Here is a 25,617-nt window from a genome sequence, read left to right as displayed (position 1 = left end):
GGAAAGAACTAGGCTAGCTGCTGTGCCCCCACTGGTTAGCTTGTTTAAGACTGTTTTTAAGGAAAGATGATCAAAAAGAAGAAAGATGCAGAGTGGAATTTAGTCTTCTGCTAGTTATACCACAGTGTGAGAAGTATGTGTGCAGCTGGAGGCCACAGGTGTCGAATGTGAAGAGCCATCAGGCTTTGATAACGAAGGGATGAGGAGAGGACCATTTTCTTGGCTCATAAACACACACTCACACCACCTCTTCTGAATAATAATTTTTTAAAAAGATAGTTTCTCTGTAGAAATAGTTTCCTTCCTCGACTGCCTTAAGTTGCAGGAAACCTCCACAGCACAGTGAATGTTGAAGTGCTGTGAAATGCACGGAGCGCCTCAGCCCCCCACCCCACCAGACCACGCTGTGTTGCCAGGATATCCTGAGCAGCAGCAGAGCGCACCTTCCCTCGAGGCAGAGTGCCAGAGCAACCGGGAGAGGTGTAGGAGTACATATGCACTCTACCAGACGTGCTACAGAATTCCAAGAGGGACTCCTCTGATTCTTAGAGATTCATCAACTGTGGAATTCCTCAGGAAGAGCCTTTAAGAGCTGTTCTGTTTCTCTTTACACATGTAATTAAATTTTCTCTGCTATGCACTAGCTTGGTGATATATGAATGCATCTAAAGACACTTCGTGATATTATAAAATTTGAACATCCAAGCTAGTTCCTAGCATTTCTTCTCTGCACAGTGGCTTTCTCTGAAGAGATGGAACACTATTTTATTATTTTTATAATTTCATTTGTTTCCAAACAAATGCAAAGTTGTTACAAATAGTATTTGTCCAATCCCTCTTGTTTCAAGAATCTGAGGAAAGTATAACACATGAACTAATTATTAAATGGTAATGTTCTAAAGGTGTATACAATGATCTGGCACAAATCACAGTTTATTTTAACTTAGATTTGGTAAAAGTTTGAAAGTTTGAGAGGCAGCACATTGGAGGGGAACATGGACTCTGGAACTAGACTGTTGGGTTTAAATTCTAGTTCCACCTCTTATTAGCTATGTGACTTCGGACAAGTCACTCTGCCTCTCTGTGCTTTAATTTCCTCATCTCTAAAATGGATATAATATAGTACATGCCACAAAGGACCCTTATGAAATTTAAATGAGTTCCTGTTTGTGACATACTTAAAATGCTTCATGGCACAGAGTAAATACTATATATTTGTATGTTTGACAAAAGTAAAGGAATGTAAAGAATTTACATTTATCTGTGCCTATCGCATCCTTTGTTCATTAGACATTGCATACACACGCACACACACACACATATATGTATATGTTTGCATTTATGCTGCCAAAACGAAAAATGTTTCCATGGTTCTCTGTGTTGCAATAAAATAAAATTCCTTTAAGTTAAAAGGGGCCATGTGGTTCTTTACCAGTAGTATTGAAGATGCCAAGACTATAAAAGTGAGTTGAAATATGTACCTTTCCTTCTGTGTGTATGTTCTGTGCCCACCCCGCCCCCCACCTCACTGATCCAAATGTCTCCTGTCAGTTCAGCATTCTGCCCATCTCTGTTTTGATATAAGCAGGTAGAGGAATGTGGGGGTGAGAGGTCAGCTCAGATGGGAAGGGCGGCCCCCCAAAGAGGCTTGTGGGGATAGATGGTTCATCTCTGAAAACAAGCTGATTATTTTTTGAAGGACATCTGTGAAATTAAAAGTTGACTACTCTTATTCAAGGAAAATGTATTGCTATTCTTGAACAAATAAACCTAGTAATGGATTACCTATAAAAAATTCCAAAGAGCTAAGAAATTTAATGTAAAAGATGTTTTTGCCTTTCTGACTTTTAGGTATTCTCAGATTTCTTTCTCATGAGTCATGTTCTCCCTTCCTTATCAAAGGTGCCCTGGTTCTCGTTTTTCTGAATGATTCACTTTGGAATTTTCCTTTAAGTTAGCACAGCCGAATATAAGAAAACTATTCCCACCTACACATAGAACCTCTCATTTAAGCCCTGAGAAGGCAAGTGTGTCGGGGGGGGGGGGGGGGGGGGGGCTTGTTTTATTATTTACAAGATCTCATGCCACACTGCAGAGATCCTTGGGTGAGTGTCTGTCCATTTGGTTGAACATTTGTGAGACATTTTGACTCAATATTCATGTGTCCTATACGCGTCTCCACGAAACATGCAGCATTTCATTTTCACTGGTTACCCCCTTGTTCACCCGGTTGTTGGGAGAGGCGGACTAACCTTGCAGGCTGATGGAATTGCTCAACCTCCCCTCTGGCTCACAAAGCTAGCCTCAAAGCCACTTTCATGCTGGAACTTCTCTTCCTTTCCTCTAGGACTGAGGAAGGAAGCATCAGAGATGCTAACTAAACAGGCATAGGAGTTGTCTTCCTGCTTCCTGTCCGCACCGTCCATCCGTTTATCCCAACACACCTGCCCTGCTGCCGGAAGCATGAGTTAATCCAGAAATAGGCCAGTTGTATTTTAATAGTTCTTTTGAAGGTTATACCCTTGGCTTCTTTTGTTCTCTGATTCTTTGTTTTGTATTTTGACTCATAAATGAATTTCCAGCATCTTGAAAATAAAAAATTTGATTTTGTAATTGTCTTGGATTTTACCTTTACTGACTTTTGGCATGGCTTATTATTGTAAAGTGAAATTTGCTTTGTATGGTCATACTGATTATACATTCACAGCACACAGGACCTTAATTACACATGGATCATCACAAAATATTTGTTTCTTGCTCTGTAATTATTGCATTCCTTAACTTTTCCATCATCTTAATATACATTTCATTTTAATTATATTAACAATTTCTCATACAAAGTTGAGACCTCTGTAATAAAGATTTCTCTGGGGATATATATTTTAAAAAGCTGTGTAATCTGGGGAAACAATGGCATGGAATAACAGTCCTTTTTTAAAAAAAATTAGAGAAGTTGTGAGTTTACAGAAAAATCATGCATAAAATTCAAGATTTCTGTATGCCAACCTATTAGTAACACCTTACATCAGTGTGGTACATTTGTTATAATTCATGAAAGCACATTTTTATAATTGTGCTGTTATCTATAGTCCATGGTTTAAGTTCAAGTTCACTGTTTATGTAGTGTAGTTCCATGGATTAAAAAAAAAATTAGTTTATTTTATCTTTAAAGAAACTTTAGATTACATAAATGATACATCAAAAATATAAGGGAATTTGGGGAGCAGATGTAGCTCAAGCAGTTGAGCGCCTGCTTCCCACTTATGTGGTTCTGGCTTCAATCTGTGGTACCTACTTAAAACAAATGAAGAAACCAACTGGGGGAAGCTGATGTAGCTCAGTGGTTGAGTGCCGGCTTCCCACATAGGAGGTCCTGGGTTCCATCTCTGTCCCCAGGGGTTCCACCCCTCCCCCCACACACTTTTCCCTATTAACAACATCTTTCGTTGGTGTGGTCTATTTGTTACAATTGATGAACACATATTGCAGCATTGCTACTAACCATGGTCAGTAGTTTACATTATAGTTTATACTTTGCACTGCATGTACATTTTTATAGGTTTTAACAAAATGTATAGTGACCATCATTATTCATCATTGCAATGTTGTTCAGATCAATCACAATGTCCACAAAATGCCCCATGTTACACCTGTTCTTCCCTCTCCCTTCCCTCAGAACCTCTCATGGCCACTGCCTTTATATCAGTATTACAAGTGTTTCCATTGCTAGGCTAATAATAAGTCTACTTTACATTGCAGTGATGTATATAGGCCATTGTGTATTTTGTCGTAACCTACAAAATTTTGCAGACAGAATGTAAACTATAATGTAAACTGTAATCCATAGTAGCAGTGCTTCAATGTGTGTTCATCAGTTGTAACAAATGTATCACTAATGAGGGATATTGATGTAGGAAAGTGTAAGAGGGGGAGGGAGGGGCACTTGGGAATTCCTTATATTTGTTAATGTAACATTTATGTAATCTAAAGCTTCTTTAAAAATAAAACATAATTAAAACAAAAAGCCAAACAAAAAAATAATAAGCCTACTTTATTCCATAGTTGCTTTCTTCCCTTATATTTGTTCATTCCTCAATCTTGAGGCTTTTAGGTGGTGATGCCCACTCTGTTTCTGATTGAGAGAGGGCTTAGATCCCATGGGCCATATGGATGGAACTGTCCTGCTTGCAATTGTAGATGCTCTCTGTTTTTTGGGATGGGTATTGTCCATCATCATCCTTTTGTTAGTTGTCCTGGACAAGTCTGATAAACTGGAGAGTAGGTGTTGCAACTCTGGTGAGATTCAGGGCTCAACTGGCATATGAACAGACCAAAGATTTAAGTCTCTGGGACATATATTTAATGAGCATAGTGCTAAATTATAGATTCCAATAAAAGGGGCAGAAGAGCCATGTGTAGGGAAATTATACATTGGGGAACATATATTCCAAGGTAAAGCCCACTGACAGGATGCCAAATTCCTGAGCTTGTCTGCCCTGCCTATAGTGTCTAGATGTCTCTAGAGTCCTCAGGAGCACCCCTGCTTGAGGCTCTGTTTACTGTGGCAGTCAATGAGATCTTGCTGAGATGTGTATAAGTGTAACCTCTGGAATGACCTACCTATTCCCTTTGAAATCTCTTAGCCATAAAAACTCATTTGTATTTAATATTTCCCCTTTTTGGTCAAGGTCTTTTTCCAAATGCATTGCTAATAGGTGCTAGCAACTAATAATCCCTCAGTGCCAGGGAGGCTCATCCCTGGGAATCCTGTCCCACTTTGGGGGGAATGTAGTGAATTTATATGCTAAGTTTGGCTTAGAGAGAGGCCACATTTGAGCAACAAGGAGACTTTCAGGAGATAACTCTTAGGCAATATATAATTGTAGACTAAGTTTCAATTTCACAAGGACAGGGTTCATAAGTACAAGCATCAATATTAAGGGGCCTGGAGTATTGGTCTGTTGTCTTTGCTAGGCCATGTACTCCAGGGATTCTTGCCGCTCTATTAAAGAATGTAGCAGGACTTACCAGGATGGGAATTCAGTATTCTTTCTGTTATTGTTTGGGTCTGCACCCACCAAGATTACACCCCAATGACCACTTGAACATATTCATATTACACAAAGGCATGCCTCAGGTGTACCCCTCCCGAAACATCCCTCCAGCACCAACATCCCACACCAGTGACCCTCCCCTGCCAAGTTGCACCCCTTCTGCAAGCCAAAACCTCCCCAAAAACAAAGCCAAAAAATAAAATTAAAATAACAAATACAAAAGTAAAAAATTAAAAGATAAAAAGTTTTTCATTTCTTTCCTCACCATAAAATGTTATCTTATACCTATAGTGATAATTTCTTCTGTATATTCCCCCAGTGTCTTATTATTTTTTTCACTTTATTTTCAAAGAAGCTTTAGGTTACAGAAGTCACATAGAAAATAGAGGAAACTCCCTAAACCCACCCCCTCACCTTCTCACATTTTCCCCTATTAATAATATCTTTCATGAGTATGGTACATTTGTTTCAAATGATGAACAAATATTGAAGCATTGCTACTAACCATGGTCAGTGGTTTACATAATGAGTTACATTTTGCCCTGAACACTTTTATAGGTTTTTTACAGAATTTATAATGGCCTGTATTCATTCCTGCAAGATCATGCAGAACAATTCCAATGCCCTATGTTCCACTATTCTATTCTTCCCTTTCCCTCCCCCTCAGAACCTATGGTAACCACTAAACTTCAATTTTTGAAGAATAAGGTTCATAGTTGCATGCATTAATATTGAGGGCTTGACATATTGGCAGGTTTTCTTTTATAAGCACTGCCTATGTTCTTGAGAGATTCTTTCCCTAATAATTAATAACATAATAGGATTTCCCATCTGGGAGTTTAGTATTTTGTTGTTTATTGTATGGGTCTCCACCCACTGAGATAACACACTATTACAAGATTAACACTTACATATTCCACAGACGCATGCCTCAGGTGTGCCCTATCCCACATCGCCCCTCACCCCCTATGCTCTGCACCAGTAACCCTCCCCTGCTATATTTGCCAAAAGAACATTCCCATCACTGTAGTTTTAATCACAGGTCTACAAATCCCCAGAGTTCACCTATTCCTTCTTCCATTCCTCCCTGCCATGTCAATGGATAGTCCAACCCAACCCTCCCACCCTTTACCCTCTCACATCCCAGGACCTTCTACCCCCCCTTACATCCCTACACAAACATCAGCCCCTTCCACTGCCCAACCACCCTCTTCTACCTTGTTAGGATCTGCTGAGATTGAGCATCGGCTTACCATTCTAGACTCCCTTTCTGTCTCCTGATAACTCTAACTTTGTGAGTCTGCTCATTATGCCTGGGTCATATTGTCAAGGCCATGCAATATTTGTCCTTTGGTGACTGGCTTACTTCACTCAACATAAGGTCTTTGAGATTCATCTATGTGTGGCATGTGTCAAACTTCATTCCTTCTTACAGCTCTGTAATATTCCATTGTATGTTTATACCACATTTTGCTTATCCATTCATCTGTTGATAGACAAATGGGTTGCTTCCAACTCTTGGCAATAATAAATAATGCTGCTATGACCATTGGTGTATATATATATATATCTGTTCGCATCCCTGATCTCCGTTCTTCTGGGTACATAACCAGCAGTGGGATTGCTGGATCATATGGCAATTCTATAATTAACTTCCTGAGGAACTGACAAACCATCTTCCACAATGACTGCACCATTTTACATTCCCACCAGCAGTGGATGAGTGTTCCCATTTCTTCACACCCTCTCCAACTCTTGTAGTTTTCTGGGGTTTTTTGTTTGTTTTGTTTTTTTAAATAGCAGCCAGTCTAATAGGTATAAGATGGGATCTCACTGTAGTTTTGATTTGTGTTACCGTAATAACTAGTGATGATGAACATTTTTTTAGAGTTTTTAAAAATATATTTATTTATTTTTAAAAGATCTGTAGATCACACTAAGTGTTATATTAAAAAATAAAAAAAAATAGGAGATTCCCATATGCCCCACTTCCCATATTCATGTGCTTTTTAGCCATTTGTATTTCCTCTTTGGAAAAGTGTCTATTCAAATGTCATTTTTTAAAATGGGTTGTTTGCCTTTTTATTTTTGAGATTTAGGATTTCTTTATATATGCTGGATATTAGACTCAATAAGGGTCTAATATCCAGCATATATTGACCTTTATTGGATAAGTGGCTCCCACCCCCTTCCTTCCACTTTATCATAGGTTTTGCCCATACTGAGCATCAGCTCACCACACTCTACTTCCTTTCTGTTTCTTTTAACCTATATTCCAGACTCTGGCTCTGTGAGTCTGCTCAATTTGCTTAATTCGTATTTGTGAGGTCATATAATATTTGTCCTTCAGTGACTGGTTTACATCCATGTTGTCCTCTGCATTCCTAATAACAGCTGAGTAATATTCCATTGTATGTATATATCACAATTTGCTATCCTCCATCGAGTAAAAAAAATTATTCTATTACCATATATGCCACCTAATCTTTCCCCTTTGAATCATAATCAGACACATATTCAATGCTGTTAGTTATGTTCACAATGTTGTACTCCCATTACCACTGTTGCCAAAACATTTCTGTCATTCCAAATAGGAACACTGTACTTTTCAAATAGGAACATGGTACATTTTAACCTTTAACTTCCTATTTCTTATATCTACCCCATCCCCTGGTAACCTGTATTCTAGATTCTAACTCTATTATGAGTTTGCTTATTCTGATTATTTCATATAAGTTAGATCATATAATATTGTTCTTTTGTGTCTGGCTTATTTCACTCAACCTGATGTCTTCAAGGTTCATCCACATTGTCACATGTATCAGAACTTCATTTTGTTTCATGGCTGAATAATATTCCAGAGTCTGTATATACCATATTTTATTTATCCATTCATTGGTTAATGGACACTTGGGATACTTGCATCTTTTGGAAATTGTGAATAATGCTGCTATAAGCATTGGTGTACAAATATCCGTCTGAGTCCCTGCTGAAAATTTTCTTTTGTTATGTACCTAGTGTGGGATTGCTGAGTAATATGGTAATTTTATACTGAGCTTTCTGAGGAATCATGAAACTGTCTTCCAAAATGGCTTTACCATTTTACATTGCCACCAGCAATGAATGAGTGTTCCTGTTTCTCTACATCCTCTCAAACACTTGTAATTTTCCTTTTTTTTCCAGTAGTACCCATTCTAGTGGATGTGAAATAGTATCTCATTGTGGTTTTGATTTACATTTCCCTGGTGGCTAATGATGTTGAGCATCTTTTCATATGCTTTTTGACCATTTATATATCTTCTTTGGAAATATGTCCACTCAGAGTCTTTTGTCCATTTTTAAACTGAGTTGTCTGTCTTTTTGTTGTTAAGTTGAAGGATTTCTTTTTATATATGGGATATTAATCCTTTGTTGGACATGTGGTTTCCAAATACTTTCTCCCATTGTGTAGGTTGTCATTTTACTTTCATGATAAAATTCTTAGAAGATCAGAAGTTTTAAATTTTGATGAGGTCTAATTTATCTATTTTTTCTTTTGTTGAGTGTATTTTGGGTCTAAAGTCTAAGAAATCATTACCCAACACAGTGTCCTGAAGATGCTTCCCTTTGTTTACTTCTAGGAGTGTGATAGTTCTGGCTCTTATATTTAGGATTTTTTATTCATTTTGAGTTGATTTTTGTATAAGGTTGAGGTAGGGCTCCTTATTCTCTCTTTTGCAAAAGGAAATCCAATTTTCCCACCACTGTTTGTTGAAGAGACAATTCTTCCCAATTGAGTGGACTTGACATCTTTTTCAAAAATCAGTTGGCCATAAATGTTAGGGTTGATTTCTGAGCTCTCAGTTCAATTCCATTGGTCTATATGTCTATCCTTGTGCCACTACCATGCTGTTTTGATTACTGTGGCTTTTGTAATAAGTTTTAAGAATGGTAAATGGAAGTCTTCCAACTTCATTTTTCTTTTTCAAGATATTTTCATTAATCGGGGCCCCTTACCCTTCATATAAATTTGATGATTGGCTTTTCTGTCTCTGTGAAGAAGGCTGCTGGAATAGTGACAGGGATTGCATTGAGTCTATAACTCACTTTGGGTAGGACTGACATTTTAAGAATATTTAGTTTCCAATCCATTAATGCAGAATGTTCTTTTTATTTAGGCCTTTTATTTCTGTTAGCAGTGTTTTGTAGTTTTCTATGTACAAGTCCCTTACATTCTTGGTTACATTTATTCCTAGATATTTGATTGTTTTAGTTACTATTGTGAATGGAATTCTTTTCTTGATTTCTTCTTCTGATTGTTCATTGCTTGTGTATAGAAACACTACTGATTTTTGGGTGTTGATCTTGTACTCCACCACTTTGCTAAATTTGTTTTTTAGATCTAGCAGCTTTTTGTGGATTTTTCAGGATTTTCTGTATTTAATTAAGATCATGTGATCTGTAAATAGGAAAAGTCTTATTCTTTCCCAATTTTGATGACTTTTATTTCTTTTTCTTTCCTGATTGTACTCCTATGAACTTCCAGTACAATGTTGATTAACAGTAGTGACAGTGGGCATCCTTGTCTTGTTGCTGACCTCAGTAGCATGTTAAGTAGCATGTTAGTTATGGATTTTTCATATATGCCCTTTATCCTGTTGAGGATGTTTCTTTATATTCCTAATTTTCTAAAAAAATTTTTTATCAAGAAGGGATGCTGAATTTTGTTAAATGCCTTTTCTGCATCAACTGAGGTGGTCATGTGTTTATTACATTAATTGATTTTCTTATGTTGAACCACCCTTGCATACCAGGAATAAATTCCAATTGATCATGGTCTAATTCTTGTAATGTGCTGTTGGTTCAGTTTGCTAGTATTCTCTTGAGGATTTTTGCATCTATATTCATAAAAGATATTGGTTCGTAATTTTCTTTCCTTGTGATAGCTTTATCTGGCTTTGGTATGTGGGTGATAGTGGCCTCAGAATGAATTAGAGGATGTTCCCTCCTTTTCAATTTTTTTTTTTGAAAGAGTTTGAGCTGGATTCCATTTTTCTTGGAATGTTTGGTAAAATTCCCATGAAGCCATCTAGTCCTAGGCTTTTCATTGTTGGGAGGTTGATTACAGATTAAGTCTTTTTACTACTTATTGGTTTGTTGCGATCTTCTGTTTTTCTTGAGTCAGTGTAGGTAGGAATTTCTAGGAATTTGCCCATTTCATCTAGGTTATCTAATTTATTGGCATACAGTTGTTCTTTGCATCGTCTTATAGTCCTTTTATTTCAGCATGGTTGATAGTATGTCCCCCTTTTGCATTCTGATTTTTGTTATTTGTGCCCTTTCTCTTTGTTTTCTTCATCAGTCTTGCTAAAGGTTTGTCAATTTTATTGATCTTTTCAAAGAACCAATTTTTGGTTTTGTGGATTCTCTCTGTTATTTTTCTATATTATTTCATTTATCTCCACTCTAATCTTTGTTCTTTCCTTCCTTCTGCTTGCTTTGGGTTTAGTTGGCTTTTCTTTTTCTAGGTCTTCTAGTTTTTTAGTTAGTTCTCTGACATGACAACTTCTTTTTTAGTGTAAGCATTTAGAGCTATCAATTTCCTGCTCAGCACTGCCTTTGCTGCTTCCCTTAAGTTTTAGTGTGTTGTGTATTCATTTTGTTTATCTCAAGATATTTCCTAATTTGCCTTGAGATTTCTTCTTTAACCCATTGGCTGTTTAACAGTACACTGTTTAGTTTCCACATATTTGTAAATTTCATTTTCTTTCTCTGTTATTGATTTCTAGTTTCATTCCATTGTGGTTACATTGTGTAATTTCAATATTTTTCAATTTATTGAGACTAGTTGTGCTACCTAAGATAATGGTCTGTCTTATGGAGTGATTCACGTGCACTTGAGAAGAATGTGAATTCAGTTGTTGTTGGGTGAAATATTCTGTGTTAGGTCTAGTTGGTTTAGAGAATTGTTCAAGTCTTTTATTTCCTTATTGATCTTCTGTCTAGATGTTCTATTTATCTTTTAAAGTGTTATATTAAAGTCTCCTACTGCTAATGTAAAACAGTCAAGGTCCCTTTTAAAATCTGTCAGTATTTGCTTCATGTATTTTGGAGACTCTGCTGTTAGATGCATATAATTGTTACATCTTATTGAATCAGCCCCATTAACTGTATATAATTATAGTCTTTGTCCCTTGTAACTGTTTTTTACATGAAGTCTATTTTATGTGATATTTGTATAGCTATATTTTTTCCATTCTTTCACTTTCTACCTACTTGTGTGTTTGAATTTAAGGTGAGTCTTTTGCGGACAGCATATAGTTGGGTCATGCTATTTTGTCTTTGGCAATGTCTGTCTTTCGACTGGAGTGTTTAATCCATTTACATTTAAAGTCACTTCTGATAATGCAGAACTTTCTTAAGCCACTTTGCTATTGAGCCTTTCTAACCCTGATACCTTTTTGTCCTTCAATTCTTCCATTTATGCCTTCTTTTATATTTATTTGACTTTTTGTGTTGTACCATACTAAGTGCCTTCCCTTTTTATCTGAATAATTCTTCATTTATTTTCTTTGTGGTTACTACGGGGTTTAGAGTATAACATCCTAAATATATAGCAATCATGTGTGGTTTGATATCAACTTGACTTCAGTAGCATGCACATATAATTTTCCTATATCATTCCCTCCTCCCCATTTTGGGTACGTGTTACCACTTATATCTTTTGTACATTGTATGTTCAAAACCATAGATTCTTCATTACTTTTTATGCACTTGCATTTTGGCATCTGTAGGAAGTAAGAAGTAGAGTTACATACCAAACAATGTATTACAATAGTACTGGCATTTATAATTACCCAAATTGTTACCTTTACCAGAGTCTTAATTTCTTTATGCCACTTTGAACCATTGTGTTGTGTCTTTTCCTTTCAGTCTAAAGAACTCCTGTTAGCATTGCTAGTAGGGCAGGTCTAGTGGTGATGAGCTCCCTCAGCTTTTACTTACGTGGGAATATCTTAATCACACCCTATTTTGGAAGGAAAGTCTCATCAGTTATAAAATTCTTGAGTTGGCAGTTGGAGCAACAATTCTTAACTAAAAGGTCTAGACAATTTGGGAGACCTGAGATCGAGTGCTGACTTTTGCAACAGATTAGGTGTTTAACAATTCTCAGCTAATTTCTAAGGCATTTTCTAGCTCTAAACTCCATCTGAGAATTTCTCTAGTGTAGACTAGATCATATAGGTCTAGGTAAAGTACTTCCATACGGTTGTCTCTCAGTTAACTTGGAGATTTGGCTGCATATGTGGCTTACGACAATAGGTTTCTGTTGAAAGCACTTTATGGAGCTGTGAAGAAAAACTCAAATATAACTAGTTCCAGGTTTCAACAGAGCTATTTAGTTTATGAATTCTTTGGCTGTCAGTGAACACTTTGTGGTTTCTGAAGGAAATTAGTGAATTAGGGTGGTTTTGTGTTATTTCTTCATAAGACCAGGCGAAGTACAGATGTTTTACTATGTTGCTGCCTAAGATTTTCAAAAGATACAGAAGCTACACCTAAAGATTGCCTTTGCTCTATTAATTCTGTACCTCATTTCCTCCTACTTCTTTCCTGAAGTAAATGAAAATTATAATGTACAATTGGCATGTAATGTTAAATTTTTGTTTTATTATCAGCTTTAGAAAAAGTTACAGGTTAGTGCGCCATAGGGACCGAGAAATAGTAATTTGTTTTGAAGCTATTTTGGAGTTATTAAATAACATAAAGAAGGAGAAATTTTAGTTGGATAATGTAAATTATCAAGCTAATGATTGTGAACCACTGGAAAGAATAATGAACACATTATTGAATTAATGTTTTCTGCATTTCAAATGAAAAGGCTTTTAGTTTAAACAAATAATTTTGACTTAGTAAATTAAATATTTAAATTTATTTCACTTTTTCTTTGTGTATTAGTTTGGAAAGTTCCCTATAAGCCTTGTAAATGGACATAATTATTAATTCTTGCTCCCTGCACTCATCATTGACTAGGAGTTGTCCCTAGTCACAATATAGTATAGACTAGTTGCCTTGCCAATGTGCATACAGGGAAACACTTATTGCAGTGATGGAAGGCGAAACATCAAAAACAAAGCTTTTTCATTTTTAAATTTTTGATACCCCAATTTATTTTTACTTTAATTTTTCTAAATTAGTATGTATTCTATATCTAACCTCTAAACCCATCCCTATATCCCATTTTACTATTAATGGAACCTGGCAATATATTGGGCTTCATTTTCAGGGAGGTTTTCAACCACAGAGGGGTTTGATGGTGGTGGGGGAGAAATACTGGTGTGGGGTGTTATTGGTGGGGGGTGCATGGTTGGGAGGGAGTTCTCCAGGGCATATGTGCGGGGTGCATAAAAATGTTTGGATATTTTCATAATGGTTACAGTTGGGAATGATGGCTGTGGGAGTGCTGTGGGAATGTGCCAGGGGAGCTCTGTCACACTCCTCAATGAAACAACAACAATCCTCTGAGTGCAATGGCTAAGACCAATAAGGAAGGGTGGTCCAACAATGAGCCCTTGATACTAATGACTATGCTTGTGGGCCTGTGGGCCTGAAATAAGAACTAGGCCTAGAGCTGCAAGGTGCCTAAGAGTTACCTCCTGAGAGCCTCCATGTTGCTCAAATGTGGCCAGTCTCGAAGCCAAACTAAGCATGTAAATTCCCCCCAGTGTGGGACATGACTCCTGGGGATAAACCTCCCTGGCACCGAGGGATTACTACCAAGTACCAGCTGATGATGTGGCTGGAGAATGACCTTGAATAAAAGAGTCAACTCAGACCAGCAGAATATCTCAGCTTACATGTAATATCAGGAGTTAAAAATGCATTTTGACCCTGAATAAAAGGGGGAAATGGAAAGGACAAATGAGTTTATATGGGTATGAGTCTCCAAAAAAGAGCCGGGAGGTCATCAGAGGGTCGCCCTTATGCACACTGCAGCAGAATCCCAGAGATAGCTAAAGTAGATACAACCCCAGGTATTGGTTCTTCTGAGAGCTACAGAGACCCACAGGTTCTATGATCATGGCAGATGGACTTCAGTGCCATGTCAGTTAGCCCTACTTTGGAGTTTGTGGTCCTGAGTGTGATGGAGTTGGACTCAGGTGTGATCTTTGTTCACAAGCCTCTCCTGTCACTTTTACAGACCTGTGGTTGGCGCTGGGGTTTAGTGTATACTCAGGGGACCTGAATCTCTGGACTCTCCATGTGATAGCCAGGCTCTGAGCCTCAAAAGACCTGCAACTCCTACCCTCTGTTTTAATGAACTTACTCCAGCCAGTTAACAGGGAGGTGAAGAAGGTCAGCCACCACACCAGGGAGCCAAAAGTGCCTACAAACAGGGAGTCAAAAGTGCCTGCAAACAGGAGAATTGCATTGATCGTCCAAATGGAGTTGAGGCACCCTCTTGATAGAGGGGTGGAGTGGACATAGCCATCCCAAGGTCCACAGAATGGAGGAATAGAGTATGGATTAGAGTGGACTTACTGATTCTATTCTGGAACTAATGTGATTAGTAGTGGAAGTAAATGTAACACTGAGATGGAGAAAGTGTATATGGTAGCTGCTGAGGGTGGGAATGGGAAGAAGAGATATGATGTGGGGGCATTTTCAGGACTTGGAGGTGTCCTAGGTGGTACTGCAGGGCCAGTTACTGGACATTGTATGTCCTCCCATGGCCCACTGGGTGGACTGGGGGAGAGTGTAAACTGTAATGTGGACTATTGACCATGTGGTGCAGCAGTGCTCAGAGATGTATTCACCAAGTGCAATGAATGTCCCATGATGATGGAGGAGTTATGGGAGGAGTGGAGTAAGGGGGTTGGGGGTGTATGGGGATCTCATATTTTTTAATGTAACATTAATAATTAATTAATTAATTAAAAAAACAAATCTTTAAAAAAATATATAGTATAGACAGCACCTTTCTTTGATTATATAGATCCTAAACACTTTCCTTAAAATAACCAAGAATAAATGAAAAATATTGCACCCTGCTTTGAAGGCCACACACCATGTTCCTCCCACAAAGGTTATTCCTAATGAATGCCTTTCCATTTGTAGTTAACAACTGTGGCAATCTCCACTGAACATGAACCAATATTTTCTACATAAAGTATTTTTATACACATACAATTATTTGTGCCCCTTGAGTGATGGGGAGTGGAGGTTGTATTATCCAGAGGCATTTTGAAGTCTGCTTGAGGGGTCCTTGGTTGGACTTAATGAAGCTGAGCTTGCATTACTGTCCTCATGTTTATTAGCGTCCTCCCCTAATTTTGGCATGAGAAGGGAAAAGTTTGATTTTTTTTGAGGTAGGAATAAAAGCAAAGCAGTGGATAATTTTATAATGACTTTTAGTACTAACCCTGAATCCCCAAATCCTTAGGAAGTATTTTTGATCAAGATTATTATTCAACCACCGCTTTCCTAGAAAAGGTTATTGGAGAACACCATGTACTCTGGGTAACTTCAAGTGATCTTGGAATGTAGATTCCAAACTAAAATCAGTGTTGAAGTAGTCTGACCTTTCCAAACAGGTAATTTTCAAACAAGTATAGTTTTCAAAGAAAGTTTTACAGAAATAACTTCTAGTTCTTTCAATCTTTTTCCCCATTAGAACTGATCTTTGTGAAATACTCTTAAGATCTACTAATTTCCTAAGATCCCCTTATAAAGTTAATACTGGCAGATCTTAACTTTTATGGATTAGAAGTCCTAATACCTCTCAAGCTGGGAGGTCAGGCCAAATAAAGGGAAGTGCTCTAGTTCCTGCAAATTCAGAAACTGCTAGGGCTGTCCTCAAACAACTGCTACAGGGATGTACTGTTTACCTACTGGTACTATGGAGGTACTTCTGGCTACAGAAACAGCACTGTATTTCCTACTTTGAAATTTTTCAATAAGATTTTGAAAAAGTAGGTGTGTTTTCCCTCCTCCCCTTGTTATAGCAGGTATAGTGTCCAGCATTTCTGTTCAGTGCATTTTATTTTTATTTTTTTAATTTTTAAAATTATTGTCTTTTCAAACATTTTTTACACTTTTTAAATTAAAGTTAATAGATCACAAAGAACGTTACATTAAAAATCATTAAAAAACAAAAAAAAATAAGAGGTACCCATATACACCACTCTCCACCCCCCCACCTCCTCACCCCATCATTTTTGCAAATTTTATTTTTTTTTAAGATATATACATCATCAAAAAAAAGTTACATTAATATTCTATTCATGAACTATTGTGATTAGTAATCAAAGAAAATGTGACATTGGTGTGGAGAAAGTGGCCATGGTGGCTGCTGGGGGTAGGGAGTAGGAGGAAGAGATGTGATGTGGGAGCATTTTTGGGACTTGGAGTTGTCCTGAGTGGTGTAGCAGGGACAGTTACTGGACATTGTATGTCCTTCCATGGCCCACTGGGTGGACTGTGGGAGAGTGTGGGCTATGATGTGGACCATTGACCATGAAGTGCAGCGGTGCTCAGAGATGTATTCACCAAATGCAATGAATGTCTCATGAAAAAAAATATATATATAAGAGGTTCCCCGCACCCCCCCACCCCCACTCCTCCCACACCAACAACCTTCTCCATCATTGTGGCACACTCATCGCACTCGGTGAACACATTTTGGAACACTGCTGTACCACATAGATAATAGTTTACCCTATAGTTCACACTCTCCCTCAGTACATTCAGTAGGTTATGATAGGATATATAAAGTCCAGCATCTGACCCTGCAGTATCATTTAGGACAACTCAGTGTCCCCAAAGTAGCCCCATATCACATCTCTTCCTCCTTCTTCCTGCCCTCAGCAAATACTGAGAACTACTTTCTCCACATCAATGCCACAGTTTCTTCTATTACTAGTCACAATAATTTTATAGTAGAATATCAGTAAGTCCACTCTATTCCATATTTTATTCCTCCATTCTGTGAACCATGGGATGGTGATGTCCACTCCACCTCTAGATCAAGAGGGGGATCCACATGGATGATGAATGCAATTCTGCTGCTTGCAGTTGTTGGCACTCTTGATTCCCTGGTGTGGTGGTTGACCATCTTCACTTCCCTGTTAGCTGACCTGGGTAAGTCCAATGAACCAGAGAGTAGGAGTCGCAACTCTGCTGAGGCTCAGGGCCCAGCTGGCACATGGGCAGTCCAGAGATTCAAGTCCCCTGAGTATACACCATCCCTAGCACCAATCACAGGTTCAGGAAAAGTGACAGGAGAGGCATGTGTGGGAAAGTCACATCTCAGTCCAGCTCCATCACAGTCAAGAGCACAAATTCCAAACTAGGGCTCTCTGACATGGCACAGAACTCCAAATCCATCTGCCATGACCAGATACCCTGTGGATCTCCATAGCCTTCAGTTACCAGCACCTAGTGTTGTATCTACTTCGGCTCTCTCTGGGGTCCTGCTGAGGTGTGTGTAAGCATGACCCCACTGATGAACTCCCGACTTGTTTTGGAAGACTCTTAGCCATATAAATTCATACCATTTCTCCCTTTTATTCAAGGCCAAAAGCAGTTTTTAACACTTAATCCAATACATAGGCTGAGATATTCTGCTGATCTAAGTTGACCCTTTTATTCAAGGTCTCTTTCTAGTTGCATCACCTGTTAGTGATTGGTGCTAGGGAGGCTCATTCCCAGGAGTCATGCTGCATGCTGGGGGAAAGGTAATGCATTTACATGCTGAGTTTGGCTTAGAGAGTGGCCACATTTAGCAACATGGAGGCTTTCAGGAGGTAACACTTAGGCACCCTGCAGCTCTAGGCCTAGTTCATATTTCAGGCACACAGGCTCATAAGCATAGACATCAGTATCAAGGGTTCATCATTGGACCATCCTTCTTCATTGGTCTTTGCCGTTGCAGTTGGGCGCTTATTGTTGTTCCATTGGGGAATGTGACAGAGCTCCCCTGGGTGGGAACTCAACACTCCCTCAGTTGACGTTTGTAACTACTATACAAATACCCAACATACATCAGAACATTTTTTATGTCCCCTATATACATGCCCTGGAGAACTTCCCCCCATTCATGTGCCCCCCATCAGTAACACCCCACACCAGTGTTCCTCCCCTGTCATAGTTGAACTTCTTTGTGGTCCAAAATTTCTTCAACAATGAAGCCTAATATATTGCCAAATTCAATTAATAGGAAATTGAAATATTGAGTGCATTTTACCGGCATAATTCATGTTATATGCATTTTGAATCAGTTGAATCAACTGCATGATTTTAAGGTGATAATCCAGTGATGTTGTGAGATTCCATGTCGTGTCTATCCTTCACTCAGCACAGGGGCTCAGCATTCATCACTGGGCAAGTGAAAGGGAAGGAGACAAGGTTTCCACCTCCACCCCGCAGAGATACACCAATTGTGTGCAGGTTTCCTTAAAAAAAATCTTGTCAATCTTTTAAAAATATTTATTTTGTAATATTATACATTAATTCCCTCAAAAGCCCCTCTTTAGAGGTAACAAGTTTTTATCAACTTCTTTTGTACCTTCAGGAAATATTTTACATACTTTTGGGCAAATTCCAATATATCTTCTTCCCACTACTTATTTTATACAAATAGAAATCAACTACATACATTGTTCTGCACTTTGTTTTTTTTTCCTTACCAATACATCTTTTTTTTTAAAAAAAAAAAGATTTATTTATTTCTCTTCCCTTCCCCCTCCACCCTGGTTATCTGTTCTCTGTGTCTATTTGCTGTGGCTCCTTCTTTGTCCACCTCTGTTTTTGTCAGAGGCACAGGAATCTGTGTCTCTTTTTGTTGTGTCATCTTGTTGTGTCAGCTCTCTGTGTGTGGGCACCATTCCTGGGCAAGCTGCACTTTCTTTGGGCCAGCTGCACAGGGGTCAAGGAGGCCTGGGATTTGAATCACAGACCTCCCATGTGGTAGACGAATGCCCTAACCACTGGGCCAAGTCTGCTGCCTCCTACCAATACATCTTGAAGCACATTCTATATCATCAGTACCTGAAGAGCCTCCTCACTTTTTTATGGATCTAGGTATTCAGTTGTATGCTATACCATAATTTATTAACCAGTCCCTTACTGATGGCTTTTTATGTTGGTTTTAATCTTTTGCTAAAACAAACAGTGCTAAAATAAACAACCTTGAACATATGTTGCCTTACGTGTGTTCTAGCATTTCTACAGGATAAATATTTAGAAAAATCAAATGGCAAATCCATTTGTAATTTTGTTCCATTGGCCAATGGTGTTTTACTGGATAGTAGGTAGGAAATGGAAAAGATTGGATTTCATTGCTGATTCAAGTCTTGAACAATCCCATACTCAGAATCTGGCATGTCCATGACAGTCTGTCCCCATCTTTCATCTGCTTTCCTCCTAGACAGGGGGTCGGTTGATGTTGGAAGGATGGGATGTGCTTGTCCTTTTGCTGGGGTCTCTTTTACTCTTATCTGGCTTCCTGCCTACCAGTTATCTACTTTTCATGGATGTGAGGTCCTTATTACTTGTAAGAAAGACTCAAGCATTCTTTTAGGAATTTCTTAGTTATCTTTTATTATCTTTAGTTCAGCCATTATTGTTAAGGCTATGTATACAGTGTTTGCTTTTCTCTAGACCCATGACCTATTAAGAAGGGAGCATGTGAGAATTTTGAGATGTTAAAGTTTTTCAGAACATCTTTCATTATAAAAAGACTTAAATATTTTTAAAAAATACTTAAAAAGCGTAGGAGCATATCTTTTCCCTTTGCTATTCTCATCCTTAGTCCCATTATGGACTTAGTCTTGTTTTTTAAAAAACAAGAAATACATGCATAAGGACAGAATTGAGAGGGAGGGGAAGGCAGCAAAGGTAAGGCTTTCTAACTTCCCTGTTTGCCTGCACCTAGTTCTAACCTCTCACACAGGGTTCTTAATAAGGGGTCAGTGAGCTTGAATTGAAATTCAAATAAACTTTATTCTTGTGGGACTGGTACGGGGTAATATATTTATTAGATAATACACAGTATAGTGTGGACTTGGTAAGAGGTCTGTGGTTTTCACCTGACTGACAAAGGAGTCCATGGAACCAAAAAGGTCAATAACCCCTGCTCTTAGAGGAAGCATTGCTTCCTGCTGATCTTTGAAGAGATTTCTAAACATTTCCAAAAAGAATCCTTTTTCATAAAATGATAGCATGCAGTGCAAACTATTCTGTGTCTTGCTTTTTTTAATATAACATTACATTTTGGACACCTGTCCTTATTGGTGCATGTAAACCTGACTTGTTATTTTTAATGGTTGCACAGTATGCTGTTGTACGGATGTACCAAAATTAATTAAACAATCCCCTATTTATGGACATTTAGGTTTCCTTCCATAGTTTGTTTTTACAGAATATGCTGTACTGTGTATCTTTGCATATTCATCATCCCTGTAATATACATTTAGATGTGGGGCAATTATAAAGGCATTCTATTAATTAGTACAAGAATTGAAGAGCTCTCAATTTTATTGTTGTAAATGTTCTTATATAAAATATGTAATTTAAAGGAGGATAAATTATGGCTTATATTAGAGCATGGAAATAGTCTGTTCAGTCACTTTCTATTTTTGAATCCTTAGAAGACACCTCAACAGATAAATGTAATTGATTTCTTTGTTTCACCTTGTTTATGTTCTATATTGTTAGGGAAAGGAAAATGTTATTGTATATGTGATTCATGTTGTCTCCTAAGGGGAAAAAGCAAACCAATTATTTGGGAGAAATTATGGCTTCTTCTGCTTGTAGTACTGAAAGGATACTTTTATGTGGTCCTTCACATGGTGGGAGTGAAGGATGGAATGCAGGGGGCCTCAGGAGCATTCCTATTGTGAAGCCACTGGTGGAGTTTGTAAAGATATTTCATAGGAGAGTCCTCAACATAAAACGAGGTCCTTACTCCAGAGTGCAGTCCATGGAAAGCTATTCTATATGAAGCTTGAAAACAATAAGTGCTTTCTGATGATCCAGCTTGATCCAGCCCAGAATATCTAACTGTGTTAGGAGAACTGTTGATGGTTTTTGATGAAAAATTCCAAGTTTGACAAGGTAGTTCTAAGGTAGAATCTCTAACAAAGTGCTGAAGTTTTGCTGTGTATTTGCTTAAAGTCCAGTCTCTATATTTTAAAAATCTGTCAACCACTGATGGATTTGGTATCCAGAGAAATTGTAAATGCAGTGCAGATAGGTGTTTCCTAGACCCAGTATATAAGTATAATTTCTGCAAAGAAATTAGTGGGATTAGTTTTCTTCTCAGTTGTTAACTTTTTGTTCATTGGATATCAATATACAAGCTCATCCTAGTTTTGGCTCTGTATTGATTCATTTCCATGTATATGAATGGCTTGGGACAAGGAGGAGAGGCGCAAGCACACTGCATTGCTTCCAGCATCATTTAGCTTACCTATGCAATTATGTGGAATAAGAGCCAGTGAACTCAGCACCACCAGAATGCTGCCCTTGACCAGTTCTCACTTCCCTGAAGCTTCTGAAGGTTACAGATGTACAAAGGAGCCAAAGTGATCCTTAACCATTAAGCTAGTCTTCCTGAATCTCGTGTGGAGCCACTTTATCTTAAGGCACTCAGGCCTAAATAGACTGAAGGCAGATTCTGTGAGAAGCACTCTCCATTCACCATCCAGTACCCATATTTAAGACTTGCTTCTTGTCACTCTGGGGTGAGGAAAGGCTGAATCTTGAGTGCTCCTGAGACCTTGAGGCAATGGAACCTGAAGCCCTGATGCAAGTATCACCCACTCCTAGGAAAGATGGCTCAGCCTGTGTCCTGAGAGGGCACATTTTCTCCTTGTGAGAAGCGGAGGAGTTTGCATGCCTTTCCTCAGAAATCAGCATGAACCAAGAATCTAACCTGTCTGGATTGTCACCTGGTATCAAACTGGAGAACTGGGGAGTTCAGTTCTAAGGGCTAAGATCTCCCATTGTGTGGAAAAAGTATAAAATTACAAAGAAATAAGATGTAATTTGCAAAATGTTCCCTTCTCTGACTTTGTGTTCATCTGACCTTGATGAACTCTTATATAGCTCTAATACCTATAAACTAGTGTACTAAAAGTTGGGGTCATCCAAATTCTTACTCAAAATGCTGTTCATGGGGTCTTTTGTCCTGGATATTGGCATTAAAAATATGCAGAGTTCGATATTTGTGAATAGAGTTTGCCAGGCTAATATCAATCTTTTTGACAATGAAAACTATAGCATGGAATTTAAGGCTGGGGTATGGAGAACTTTGGGAGGTCCACACTTCAAACCCCGGGCCTCCTTGACCTGTGTGCAGCTGGCCCATGCGCAGTGCTGATGTGTACAAGGAGTGCCGTGCCATGCAGGGGTGTCCCCGCGTAGGGGAGCCCCACGCGCAAGGAGTGTGCCCCGTAAGGAGAGCCACCCAGTGTGAAAGAAAGTGCAGCCTGGCCAGGAATGGCGCCGCACACACGGAGAGCTGACAGAACAAGATGATGCAACGAAAAGAAACACAGATTCCGGATGCCTCCAATAAGAATAGAAGCAGTCACAGAAGAACACACAGCGAATGGACACAGAGAGCAGACAACTGGTGGAGGAGGGGCGGAGAGGAGAGAAATTAAAAAGGAGTTACTGCTTTTTATAGTTGAAGGTCAGTGTTGGGGCGGGAGTACCATGTTAAGGAGCGCCTTGCCCTTCCACGTGTGCATGTGGCGTTTGTACCCTGTAAGGAAGTGATGCCTCTTGCTGTGTTGTTTAAGAGGCCAAATAACTCCAATCTAGGTCTCACGGTAACTATACCAACCATCTTAGTCAGCAACATTTTATTCTTTCCTTTTCAAAAGTTATGCTGGGCTTACCATTATGGCATTTTATAACCCTTTTAGTAAATTAAACTACACACCAGAAGATGGGTATACTCGGCTTCATTTGCCTTAAATTCTGTAAACTGCTTTTAGCAGGCAAGAAAAAGTGATTTCAAATAGTTTAGTTTCTTTGGTTTATATGAGCCTAGATTTCATAAAATCTTCAGAGTGCTTATTTTGTTTTAACTATGCCTAGAAAACACATAATAACTCTCAGATGAACTGAAGCAATTGTTCTTGGACACGTTGTGGACAAGGATGCTAGAGTTGCAAACTATAACCAAGTGGCTTTGCTGGCAAGGCTGCATGCATTTACTACTGTGGTCATCTTACAATGGCTATAGAGAAAGAGGTTATCAAAAGAAAATGCGACAGATTTTATCTATATCATGTGCTATTAATCAGTCCTATTTTAGTGCTTCTCATGTGGGGTTTTTCCCCCACAAGAAGCATGGAAGGCATTTATTTTTGGCATTGATCACGGAAGTCGTGGTGATGGTTACCTATGAAAATTTCCTCATGCATCAATGGAGAATAGACCCCAGAAACTTCCTGGAAGTCATCTTCTCAGGATTAACATTGCTTAGATTTAAAATGCAGCTTTGTATAGTTAAAAAAAATTTTTCAGTCAATGTGAAATGTTGGCTAAAATTTTATGGGAGGTTTTATTTAAGATGTTTACATGTTAACACCATGAGATTTACTAAATTTATCTGTGTCAAGGCTAAATTTTGTTAACTAGGGAAAGCGTGAACCAATTTTAAGATATAAGAAGAAAATAAACTATATAGAACTGCTTGGCTGTTCATTAGAAAATAATGATGTTTGCTCTTCTTTAATTTGCTTTACCTTTGTTTTAAAACATTTAAAATATTTCCCTGACAATATAAATCAAGTTTAGCTATTAAAGAGTATTAAAGAAACTGTGTCCTTTTACATACTTACCTTCTTATCTATAACCAGAGTCATAAACAGTTTTCTTTAATATGTAATCCAGAATGTAATTTGCTATGCATGCTATTGATTTATTTTCAATCTTTGGCTTAGATTTTACCTGACATGTTTCATTATTCTACTTTAATAAATGTATCAATGTTAAGATATGGTGCGTTCTTTTAAATTTAACAAAAGCCAAAAACCCTGTTTTGTTTAAATATAACCAACACAGAAAAAACAACAACAACTTCTTACAAGCAAATGTAATGTGTAACTTTAAAAATACATGGCCATTACTTTGGGTCAGTATCCAAATTATTACTGCAGATGAATCAGATTAGACTTAAAACTTTTTTGTTTTCTTCTGCTGTTATCCCCAAAAGATCCCTTTCACCTAATTTTAAATTATACAAATAAACACACAAATCTCAAGTTAAAGTGGGTATTTTATGTTCCAAAGAGGAAAGGTGTTACTCATGCAGAGAAGTAGTAAAATCATCTTTTCCCTTCCCTATAGGACCTCTAAGCTAGACTGAACTCTGACCATTATCAGTGGTGTTTCAAGTTTTCTTCCCTTGTTCCCTTTACTTTCATTGAACCGGGTTATTTATATATCTTCTATTGTAATGGCTGAGCATTCACAGTAATTCTTGTTGCTATTGACAACCAAAGCAGCCAAGCAAGTAGAAGATGGTGTGGCACGGGAGGGAAAAAATCCTTAAATATTTCCTCTCCAAAATTGGAGAGAAAAGGGAACATATAGTATGTAAGAAACAGGTAAGTAAAAGGTATATCAATTTTTAAAATACCAGGCTTGATTATTAATTGTTCAAAAGTTTTAATTTTTTTCAGATGTTTTATCTAGCACCTATTTAAATATAAAGGATACTGTCTCTAGGAATCAAAAATTAATATTCTGAAATTGAAAAATTGGATTGGAAGGTACGATGTCACAAAAGGTCTGAAATACTTTAATTTAGAATTTGGTTTATGGAAGAAGAGCATTAACTTCAATTATTGGTTAACATTTTTGTTACAAAATGTTTTTAAATAACAAAATGGTGACTAAATTATTACTATTTTAAACATGTCCTAGATTTTTTTTTGTTTCAGAAAAACACTGAAATTGAATATGTGTAAGTCTCCGGGAATGTAACAAGTTGATAAATACCCAAGTCCAGCCTCCTTACAGAGAAAAGATCTGGAATTTCTTTTTTTGGACATTTGTTTTGCAGCTTTCTACGTCTTAAGGCAGAGACTAGCCAGGATAAGGTGCCAGCTCCAAGGTTAGATGAACATATTTCTTGAAATAATGTTGGCTAATCTATGTCTTGAAAGACATAATTTCTAAATAATAACTTTATAGAGCTATAAATAAAACTTAACATTGCTTTTGTTTCTGAGTTGCTTTTTGGGGGGAAAACTATATTCCTTAGAGATGTGTTTATTCTGTTCATAATGATACTAAGTTAATTTAAATTCAGTTATTACATTAAACTTTTCCCTTTCAGTTTATCATTTCTTTCTCCTGTTTTATAAATCTAATAAATTCAACTCTATCCTATTTTTAATACTTAAAGAAGCAAATATTTTTTAAAAAATACACCAAATGAAATTACTAACATCAGCCTATCATTAACCTGAGGGAATTGTATCTCATATTCATTAATTCCCCATGGAACAATTCAGGTAAGAACTGCTTTTATTGTATAAAATATGCAAGATGTTATAATAGC

At 37.7% G+C, this 25,617-nt stretch overlaps 1 protein-coding gene across 9 annotated transcripts in view; it reads left to right on the top strand.

The window, feature by feature from the left end:
- The window catches only part of NPNT (nephronectin), an 84,099-nt gene that overhangs the window by 4,189 nt on the left and 54,293 nt on the right, over window positions 1–25,617 (top strand). For 5 of the 9 annotated variants that reach the window (XM_023583987.3, XM_058294556.2, XM_004476210.5 and 2 more), the window contains exon 3: window positions 25,117–25,167. The exons of the other annotated variants lie outside the window; for them this stretch is intronic. In XM_023583987.3, coding sequence (XP_023439755.1) covers window positions 25,117–25,167 — 51 coding nt within the window. The remainder of the gene's footprint in view (window positions 1–25,116; window positions 25,168–25,617) is intronic. 9 annotated transcript variants of the gene reach the window in all.

This window comes from Dasypus novemcinctus, chromosome 1, assembly GCF_030445035.2.
Source record: "Dasypus novemcinctus isolate mDasNov1 chromosome 1, mDasNov1.1.hap2, whole genome shotgun sequence".
Taxonomy (NCBI): Eukaryota; Metazoa; Chordata; class Mammalia; order Cingulata; family Dasypodidae; genus Dasypus; species Dasypus novemcinctus.
The sequence above is the reverse complement of the archived record's forward strand: the minus strand, read 5'-3'. Positions and strand labels throughout refer to the sequence as shown.